Below are 11,132 nucleotides of genomic sequence, written 5' to 3'. Positions count from 1 at the left end.
TGATAACAAGCTTTTGTTACAAAAACTACCATGCAAAGAACGGTGAGGGCAATTAATGGCTTCAAAACACTGCAAACATGATTAGGTTGAGCTAAAGCACAGATAATCTATTCTACTCTTAAAATAGCCTCCAAACAGATTTCCTATTCAGTAAACAGCACTACTTATTTTCTAAATAGGGATGAATCCCAAACTGAGCAAAAGCAATTGCTCACCCTTTAAACTGTTTATCTTCTGGAGTTACTTCTAAAAGGTGATAAAAAAATCTCCTTCATAAAACACCAAGTATAAGTTTATTTGTATTTTCAGAGAACTATACAAACACTGACCACACTCTCAACATCAAGAGAAGTACGATGAAACCAGAAGTTTTGCCATAAAGGCAAAACTTAAAAAAAAAAAAAAGACCCATCAACTCCAGACCTCAGGAATCACTGCTGACAGGACAAAGGGGGCTGAAAGTAGCTTTTTTGCTGCCTCCAGAACTAGTAACTGCAACAGGGGAGCTTTAGCTCTTGTGCATAAAGATGAGTTGTAACCATGCTAGACTTTCTTGCCAGCCAGGTTTCCACACATGTCAACAACAGATTTCTCTTCTGGAATAGTTATAACCCAAGTGATCTTCTGAAGCAGTATTTACTGCTGATACACTGCAGTCAATGCCAAGGGAACTCATTATCCAACCATTTCTCTCCCTCGAGGACACAAGACTTTCACCTTCTTTCAACACCGTTTCACAACACAAACTAGAAGAGTCATAGTGAAAAACAGACAGCATAAACTTGGAAGGAAAGAAGGAGGATTCTGCCCACAGACAAAAGATAAAACTAAGTTTTTGTTTGAAATACAAAGCTTAGTTCCTCTCTCTTAGTGAAATCTGAACTAGAGTATCCCTAAGGTGCCAAAGTACCCAGACATTATGTAATCTGTAGATTGTATTTCCATGGAGGTATCTGCAGTGCAGCAATTCTTCACAGCCAAAGACAGAGGCTTCGCTTTACGAACGACAGAAATGAGCTCAAGACATCAGTGCAGTAAGTTGCACAGCTGGACAGAATAACTGAGTATCTGTGAGCACACAGGTCTCTCAGTCCTAGCCATGGCTAGTGGTCTTCAAGACTCTTAGGCAGTGAACCACTTCCTTTTCCACACTATTTGCTAATTGTGCTGCTGCTTATACTGCTTTTAAGAAAGATGATTCGCTAAATAAGACTTGGCTGAATCACTAAACAATAATGTTGCAGACTATGTATTTTTGATGCACTCCTAACTACTAAATTTACAACTGTAGATGGTATCTTGCTGGCACATATTGCCCTAAGATATCTTAGCTTCTTCAAAAGTCATTATTTTCTCATGTCAGATTACCAAAGTCAAGGTCTGTTTTCACTTTCTGGTTGAAGGCAAAGTTTACAGGTCAAATCCACTCTGTTTTCCCACCTGCCAGATTCTTCATGTGTAACTCTCTATGTAGAAAGTCATCTCCAGGGGCTGAGTAAAAGACAAGGTTAACACTCATCAAACACTCATTGGCTAGTCCTTGTCTGCCTTGATTATTCACCCTGGTGGCCACTTAAAACATATCCACCATTCCAAAAATTACATGAATAAATGTAATAAATGTCGAGGTAACAACTCTTGAAGCATATGAGATGCTTTCTGCATAAAGCAGTTGCAGTCACAGCCCACCCAAACATTTCTGTCCTCCAGCAATGTAAACTATTCCATGAAGTTCAAATGGAATATCAATCTGATCACACACAGGAGCCAATTACAGAGAACTGAACACAAGGGTGCAATACTGTCAGTCAAAAAGGGTAAAGGAGATGGATTGCTAGAACAAAGTAACAGCAGCTGGACTCCAAGGGAGTAGCCAGCCAGGCTTACAGGCTCCTCATCATGGACCTACAGCAAGTTCTTAACAACCAGCTCATGAAAGCATAGATGTGTTGTGCCTCTACTGCTGACACCCTGGAAAGGAATCCTTTCAGAACCCGCTCCACATTTAACACTCACTAGCAGACCTACTTGTCAAAAGGGATTGGCATAACTTCATGTATTTATTTCTGCTTTCAGCTTCTATCCATTTGCAATGAGCAAGTCAAATGTTGCTCTGCTAGTCTGCGTGCAGCACAGCAGAGTCCAGTGAGAACAGTCACTACACAGTTCAAAGCAGCAAATGGTAACTACATAGATAACATCATCAACTCCTCATCATATAGTAATGAATTCTCATTTAGAAGAGCTGAGAGACTGTGAGCCTCTCAGGCCACAGCAGGGCTGCCAGGAAGGAAGACACAGAAATAATAGAAACCGAAGACCTGTGACCCACTCCACAAGGTGCACTGAAGAATCTAGAAATCTAGGTGGGGTTTTTGCTCATGTGAAGAATAACCAGTGGCCAAACAGCAGCCACAGCTCCTGAAGTGCCAAGTGCCTTAAGTATAGCTAAAGTTATATGGGGAAGGAAGACACATGCCTACTTTGCCCACTGCACACATGTGGAAAATACTTTTATGGTCTAATACATTCACCATTTCCCTAATTTCTATTTCACACCACTTCAGAGCATGGTAATGTAGGAAAACAATGTAGGAGTTTATTTAAAACCACAGAACTTTGACATGTAGTACCTTTTCCTCCTCTATTTTTTGTTTTCTCTTTTCTTCTACTGCTGCTCTCCGTTGTTCCTCTTTCTGCTTCATTTCTTTTAGCTTTCTCTGCCTTTCTTCTAGCTGTTTTTCATATTGGAGTTTTGCTTTTCTCTCCTTTTCAAGGATTTGTGTCTCTTTGGCAGCTGTAAATGTTTAAGAAAAAAATCAAGATCAAAATTTAACCATTCATTGATCTTGCAATGCAACTTACAGGCAAGAAACCACCCAAGCAGAATTATTATCACTTAAAGCTAAATCCTACAGCAAGATGAGCCTGCAGAGCTGGATGACACTGCACATGACAAGAGTCATCTTCAATTCTGTCCCCAGGTTAGGCTGCAATTAGAACCTTGCCTGACACTAGACTTTACTGTCTAGACAGGAATGTCAGGATATGCACATTCCCTATGTTAAGCACATACTTTTCTTGTCAACATAATAGTGAAGCCTTTGTAAGAAAGTAGTAAGTTGAGAATCAACAGGCAGAACTTGCTATAGTGTGATTTATTTTTTTTTCAGAACAAGATATAATGAAAAGATTTACAGCACTGAGTGACAAGATGGGAAAATCCCACAGTTCCAGCATCTGAGTTCAAAATAGTTCTATCACTGTCTCCACAGTCTCCACCTAGGAACAGCAGTGTGCAGTTTAACAGGAAGTTTCAGGTCCTGTGACACAAAGCTGAGAGGTGAATGCATAGTGCAAGCACTTTCCAAGGCTAGACAGATGGAATGAACCAAGAGAGCACATAATTACACCAACAAGGCACAAGCAGTATCTACATATAAGGCCCCCAAAGTATTTCTGACTTTGTATATGTCCTAGTCCTGCTCTCTCCCCATGTTAAGATAACACAATCATTCCTGTTGTTGTGCATCTTTGCTTTTCTGTCAAGAAACAAACACACAGGTCAGAGAGACAGCACTCCTCAAGTGGGAGCCCAAGACCCAGGACTGCAGGGCACACTGTGACCCTTTCATCTCTCACTGCACACACATGCACCGATTCACGTCACAAACAGCATAAAGCTGGGCAAGAGTTTTCTTCTGTTCTCTAGGTCTCAGATTCCCTGCTAAGATAAAGTGTATACTGCTGACACTTCAATCCAGGAGTCATTTCAGTGTGCTGGGAAACAAGGGAAGCAGTGTTCAAGGCAAACAAGCCATTCAACTCGCTAAGTCTTTTTTGGTTTGCTCTGAATCAGCATTTCCCAAACCTCAGTCTTCTGGGCTACAGGAAGCAGCTCTAAGCTAAAAGTTTTATTTTCAAAAGTGTTTTTGTTAAGGCCTTCAATAAGAAGTTCACTAGATTTGCTGGGTGGTCACTAAGACATGGAAGGTGGGAAATAACACAGAGATTCAAGAAGCTCAAACTCTCTGTGGTGTCTTTGTTTCAAATTGAATACTTCTCCATTCAGGTTCACAGATGGTCACTGACACAAGACCAAGAGCAGACCCTGCCTCTTGTCCCCAGCAAGCTGAAAAAATAGTGACTGAATGTGAAGGAAGAGAGTAAGTTATTCCTTTATGACAAGCATGTTAGAAAATTCTATTTTAAATGGAACATGAACATACCATGTAGCTTTTCCCGCTCTTCTCTGCGCTCCCTGGCCAGTCTTTGTCTTTCCTCTGTTCTCAGAGTGGAACCATCTATCACTGTCAAAACAAAATTTGAAGACATGTAATTGTCAGTTATTTTGAACATTCAAATTTAAAGTAAAAAGTCTTTACTATCAAAAGGAAAATGAAACTTCCTGAGAGATGCACACACCACTAAATCACTGCATGCTCTATGTAGAGATTAAAGATGTCACCTGAGAAATTCACAAGAAGCTTAACACCCTCTGTTTTCCTCCCTTCCTTTCCCTCATGACATTATTTTAATAGCTGCAGCAGAAAGCAAACACCATATTAAAAGGCTCAATGTGTACAGTCAAAAGAGAACCTAAGGAGAAGCCAAACATGTGTGAGAACAGACCCTTATTCCAAATTCAGCTCTGATCCTCTTTCTTGTACATATTAATTCCCATGAACAAGAACTACAGGAATCTAGGAAAATCTAATCTGAGAACAGACAGTTCACCTGTCACAATGAATTCAGAGCACTGTAGGACAGTGAGTTTGGAGGCAAAGCAGAACCAAGGCTGCTTAAGTCTTTGCAGGTATAAAAAAGTGAATTTCAGCAAGAAGTGGTAACTTGCCCAGAGCACAAACAATCACTTATCATTGCTGTTATGCCCCACTGACAGGCACCTCCAAGTGAACCCTGAGCCAGTCAAGAGCAGAAATCTGTCATCAAACCCAGACCTTCAATGAATGTACAAACCATCCAGAGACGCACTGATGCCTCCTGAAGAAAAAGCATCAAACTTCTCTTTAAAATATGTTCCACTCATTCCTTCCTAACTCCCCCCTGTGAACTCAGCACTTCAAATAAGAGCAATGACCAATAATCATACCTGGTTTAGTGGCTGTCTTTATTGAGGTCTGGACTGCAAGAGGGCTAATGCCACTTTGGCTTCTTCTTTCTTCTGCTATGGCTTGGGCTGCAGCAACTGTGAGAAAGAATCACTCCATGTTAAGAAAAGCTCTGCAACTGAAACTCATTAAATAAATATCTCAAATAAATACACAAAATTCTATTTGAGGTTGCTGATCCTTTAAGTAACTAACTGGGAGTTGCTCCACCTGTAAGGAAAAACTTGTCAAATGAGAGACTTTAGACCTGGCACAGCTTTTCTTTGTTGAAACAAGAGTTATAAAACTTTATGTTTTAAAGTGTGCAGTAAAGGACTACAGAGTTTCAAAAGAACCAAACTTATTAAGAAACTCTTCTAAGACAAAACCCACTATTTAGCACAGTCATGAGTCTGACTTACACTTGATAATACAAACTCTTTGCTACCACATGTGCATTTGTGGGCTGAACACGTACACATGTTAGCACTGGCAGAATCATATTCTGATGAGACCCAAGCAGGGAAAGGTTTATGAATAGCTGTCATTCCTTCATGACAGGAAACAGAAAGTGGGTTAGCTGCATAAAGGAAACCATGTCCTTCTAAACCTGGATTTCAAAACTAAATTTTAATGCTAAGTTAGACTCCAAAACAGTAATTTGAGCACACCATTCACCTTATCAGAGCTTCACCAAGGTGAGTGCAGTGAAGTGTGGGGAGAAAACTCGCAGTTAATCACACAGAAAGGAAACTCTACCAATATTAATTCTGCTAAATAACAAAACCCATCAGGAACTCAGAGAGACTCATTTACTGTATCACTTTACACAGATTTTCCTTACTTTGGTATCAACTTTCACTAAGCACCTTGCAGGGTGTGAAGGTGAGGCATTACAGGGAAAGCAGGCAAGGCAACCTGTAAGACAGCATTACCCCATTTCCCTGCACAGCTTCAAACAGGGGTGTCCTCACAGCACTGACACCTTGTTCTCACCTTGGCTGACAGACACAGGGAGATCAACCTGGTTCTTACAGAAGAGCACAGCTTCAGGGGAAGCAAGAGAACACACCACCCAACCAACCAAACATGAGAAAGTCAAGACCTGTTTTGCACAGACAAGGCAATCCACAAAAGTAATGTGCAGTGTTGTGATCTCAACCATAATGTGAAGGACCAGTAATAGAATTTGGTGTTGTGTTTTACAAAAGAAGACAACAGCTTTGCCAATGATCTCAGACTTCCCTTTAATAAAAGTAGTGCAGAATGCAAAGGAGGAAGGAAGAGTCTCCCTCTTCTCCGTGCATTGCCATGACAACTAGTTGTGTCATGGTAATATCCCTCCCTGAGGCTGTGCCCAAGAACAATTACCTCAAAGTGTTTAATCCCATGTGATGTCAGTGATAAATGCTGATTACAATACTTATTCAGCAACTCTAAACTGTCACCCGCAGCTGTTGCCATGCCTTGAATTAATTTTTCATTGCAGCAGCAAACAAAAGTCTTCCTCAGTTCCATCCTATACATCTCTGAGGCTCTTTTCAAACAAGTCAGAGAGCAGACACACCATGACACAGTCAGTGAGATTACCAACTGGCAAAGAGCACAGCTAAAAAAGGGCTCACTGTAATTTCACTATCTAGATCAGAAGTCAGACAAAAATCTGATTTTTGCACAGTGTCGCACGGCACATGGATGAGAATCTAGCCCAAATATTCACCAAATGGAGAACAAGAAAATTCTCTATTCTAACACATTCCGGAGTGAAAACAGTCAGAGCAAAAGCTGCAGGCTCTCCTGAGAGCAGAAATACACAGTCAAGACATTAATATTCAATGGCACCTTTGTACATAACGAAGGCTGAAAGAACATAAGCTTCTTCAAATACCATTTAAAGTTAAGACAAATACAGAAACTCAGGCGTATCTTCAGTCTCCATCAGCAAGGGAGGAGACAGGAGGTGCCCAGGCAGCCTGAGCCAACTCAGCCCAGCTGGAAAATGAGAAATGAGCTCAACAGAACAAACTCACTCCTCACCTACACCAGGTTTAGTTAAGAGCAACACTGGAATTTTGCTTAAGTTTAAACATCCAAACTTCTGTAACAAAGTTATAATAAGAACTAAGCTGCAATTCAACAGGTACAATACTCATTAACTTGATTAAGTATTTTATTACTAGAAATCTTGCTAACAAACCAGCCATAATGGGTATGGGGGATTATGTATTTATTCATTTAAACATAAACAGTTGAATAATGTTCATGATTAGAAGGCATTAATTTAAAAATGTGTCATATCTGCAAAGCAATTAGTCAGTTCATCTTAATTAATAAAGGCTGCAAAAGATTATTTGAGGTTCTATAAAACAGGAAAGTGGGTTACAGAAACAGTTCAGTTTGCAAAGGACACAGAGGTGAAAGAAGTCTAGAAAGACTCAGATTTTGTACGTCAGTTAAAATATTTTATGCCCAGTGCTTTGATGCTTCATTATTTGCATAGAAACAATGTGCTTACAGACTTGAAAGTAGCAGATTTAAGGCACTAGGAGTGCATCTGTGTCACACAGAAGGGATTCAATTAACCAACAGAAAGCCAGAATTAAATGTGAACTAGGGATCTGACCCAAAGACCATTAAAAGGGGAACAGACATCACATCAGATGCATCCCTGGGATGTGTGAGCTCAGTTTCACCAAGGCTCTGGTCAACAGACAGGTTTTATGGCCCTTGTCAATTTTATGGTAAATTTACAACATGAAACTGTGATTTTCAAAATCTACATTGTACTACTGCAAGAGAAAACAAATGGCATATTACTGTATTTTAATATGACATGATACAAGAAACCTTTACTCATTAATACATCTAAATATTCTCTGGCACAGGTAACTATAACTTCTTTGCCTAGTTTTCCATAATGAATGTAGCAGTCTGCTATGGAAAGAAGCTTCATGGAATTTTCCACAAAAATCTATCTCTGCAAAATAAGCCCAGTACTTCTGTAATGAATCAGGATACACCAGAACAGGAAACCAGTTAACAACCATTCCCCTAGAACCTGGGTCACATGATGCATTACTGGGGGTGCCTTTGAGTACACACTCAGCAAACTTCCCGGAAAAAAATTCTCTGAGAGGCAAATTCAATCTCATTTCTATTCTGAGCTTCTCCTCCCACAGTAGTCACTAAAGGCTTTCACAACTATAATTTGTGATCAGCATAATGTGTGTGTTTATTTTACAATAGTCTGCCTCCAAATGCTCCAGGTAATATTAACAAAAGTACCAACCATGCATGTGGCCAATAATAATAACATTTGCATCCCTGCATAATAAAGTATTTGGATCACAAAATGGTTAGATAATTTGAGAAGCAGTTTTCCTTCTGCGCCCTCCTCACCATTTAGCACTACGTGTCTGGCCAAGAGTATCACAGATAAACCAAACCCACAGAAGCACCAGGAATTGGCTGCTGTGGGAGGCAAAGTGCCAGATAAAGCCAAGACTCCCAATTTCACCTCCAGCTCACCATCACTCTACCCGTGCAGGTGCTGCGGTGCCTCCTCGCACGGAGCATGATGGAACTTCCCTTCAGTGATCAGGTTTCTGATATGCCCTGAAGAGACCGGTGCTAAAAATAAACCTCGATTTCTATTTCAACCCTTGCACACAGCTAATACCCTTGGCCCTTGCCAAGACTGGCAAAGGACCCACAGTTGCTGTTCTTAGTAAACCTCATTAGGGACTGAAGCAGCTCCATCCCTGCACCCAGTGAGGTTTAGAGCTTCCATCCCATCACCTCTCCTGATACTCCGGATACTGCCCCACTTGCTCTTCCCTTCCCGTGCTGAACCAGAAAGGAGAGCAGAACGTGCTGACTTTCACAGATATCCTTCTGCTTATGATTTAATGACTCACTATGCAAAGCAACCCAGCAAAAAAAATCCCAGACCAAGCCACTGAAACAGGTGGTGTTGGGAGGTCTCCTTAACGTTAGGCATTGTTATGAAGCTAAGTGTTTCCATAAAAGTTTAAAGCAGTAAGAAGAAGCCAATATAAGCAATCCATGAATCAAAAGTGAACTTCACAGCAAAGTATCTCTGATTTTACTGCAAACGGTGTCAAACCTGCAAGATGCCATTTTTGTCCTGGCCCACTACAGGGAGCTCCTGTTTCTCAGTAAGAGTTCCGAGTCCTTTCCTTCACTAACATTTGTACATGCTTTCAGGAAAAGATGAGGGAAGTCTGCGTTCAAGTTTGACATTTCTGTGCACTGCCTTTTAAGCTGATTTCCACTCATTAATTAGCACAGGTTAAGACAAACAGATGCAAGATCGATGTTAGATGCTTAAAGTCAGGTATTAATTTTACACCATCACTCCTTGTTTAAAGGACACACCCTCACACAAACAGGTGGACAACACAAAGTTTCTAACGGCAGAGAGAAAGCCCTCTCTGCATGCATTCCTCCTTTTCCTGCCTTTGCCCTTTTTCTGTCTTTCTGTCCCTGCTGATCCTCACATCCTATCTCTGGGCTGCAAGGACTGACAGGCTCCACAACCAAACCCGTGAGCCTCCCAGTAGGCACCTTCTGACAGACCAGCTGGAAGGCAGATGGTTCTGCTGTTTTGTCTGGGCAGCCACCAGATGGGAGGCACTCAGATCTCCAGAAAGCACTGCACACTGTCTCTCAGCTTCAGCAGGCCAGGAGAGCTTCCTGTTGTCTTATCCTCATCCCAGACTCTATTTGCACACTTTGATCTATATTTATTCCCTGCACGGGATACCTGTTTTATTACCTTTATGTGCTTCCCTCCCTTTCAGCCCATTTCTGCAGCTAATTCTGTATAACAGCCTGGTTTTCCTCCCAGTGTTCAAGACCATTTAGGATGATTTATTCAGTCCATCACAAGTATTGATCCCACTGGAAAACCCTTCCCACAAGCATTCCTTTGAAGTATACGAATTGGCACCTCTATGAGTAAGTATTTGAGACATACTTGCAAGAATCTAAGTTTCTACTTATCCTTAAACAGCCACACTCAGATTAACAGCTAGTAACATTCAGAATAAGATCACATAATTAACAAAACACTACTAATTTCTTACAAGGAAACCTGTGAAGATACAGCTGAAGCAATCTCAAAGACATGTTATCCTACTCATCCAGCCTAGGGCATGATCAGAGGCATCAAGAAGGTTTCTAGTTAATTTGTGGGTTGATCTCTATGCACTTGGCCCCAGGGGAAGCACATAATCTAAAACAAACTTGAATGTAATACAAGCACAGACTAGAGAATCAAAATTCATCCTTAACAGAATTGGCAGCATCTCCAAAAAACCTTCTACAGTCAGAGATGCTACACCACTGTCTGACAGCCACATCAGGTGAGTCCCACGCGTAGTCCAAATGCCACTGTGAACGTATCTGCTATGGAGTCTAACTGACTCCTGCTGCCACTTGAATTCTCTTTTATTTTAACTCTGCTCACACTGCTCAGTCACAAGTTATACTTTTCTCTACTTAATGGGAAAAGCAACAGCCAGCACAATGCTGAAAAAGGACAAAGAGATGTCACCAACTCTTCCAGAAGCCAAGGTAATATTGGTAAGAAGCACTGTCGGTATTGTGCACACAGGGCTGACAAGCTAAATCCATCCCCTTCTCTGGAAAAGACACCCAGCTTCAAAATTTGGGGTTCTTTATTAGTAAAGCATGTTATTATTCACTGCTTGAAAGAAATTAAACTGAATCACAGCAAATACTCTCTCACTCACTGACTTTGTGCTCCCTTCACTTTCCCCTTTGCCACATTCTTCTTCCCCCTTCCCAAAGAAACATGAAAAAGATTAGCATTTTGCATGATCCACTTTTTTTAGAAGCACACAATCTTTCACTCTCTCTTGATACAATAACATAAGTTGTACTCAGAAGCCCTCCAAAGAGGACACTTCTCCAATTCACACATAGAATCATAGAGTTTTAGGGGTTGGAATGGATCTTACAGATCATCCAGTCACA

At 41.0% G+C, this 11,132-nt stretch overlaps 1 protein-coding gene across 1 annotated transcript in view; it reads right to left on the bottom strand.

The window, feature by feature from the left end:
- The window catches only part of LOC103803053 (ensconsin-like), a gene marked incomplete at its 5' end in the record, with an annotated part of 28,984 nt that extends 23,775 nt beyond the window's left edge, over positions 1 to 5,209 (bottom strand). The window contains 3 exons of the mRNA XM_009075591.1: positions 2,634 to 2,797; positions 4,230 to 4,310; positions 5,114 to 5,209. Coding sequence (XP_009073839.1) covers positions 2,634 to 2,797; positions 4,230 to 4,310; positions 5,114 to 5,209 — 341 coding nt within the window. The remainder of the gene's footprint in view (positions 1 to 2,633; positions 2,798 to 4,229; positions 4,311 to 5,113) is intronic.
- Between the last annotated feature and the right edge of the window lie 5,923 nt (positions 5,210 to 11,132).

Source organism: Acanthisitta chloris, unplaced genomic scaffold (genome assembly GCF_000695815.1).
Source record: "Acanthisitta chloris isolate BGI_N310 unplaced genomic scaffold, ASM69581v1 scaffold1215, whole genome shotgun sequence".
In the NCBI taxonomy this organism is placed as follows: Eukaryota; Metazoa; Chordata; class Aves; order Passeriformes; family Acanthisittidae; genus Acanthisitta; species Acanthisitta chloris.
Note: the sequence above shows the minus strand (reverse complement) of the source record. Positions and strands in the feature narration are given on the sequence as shown.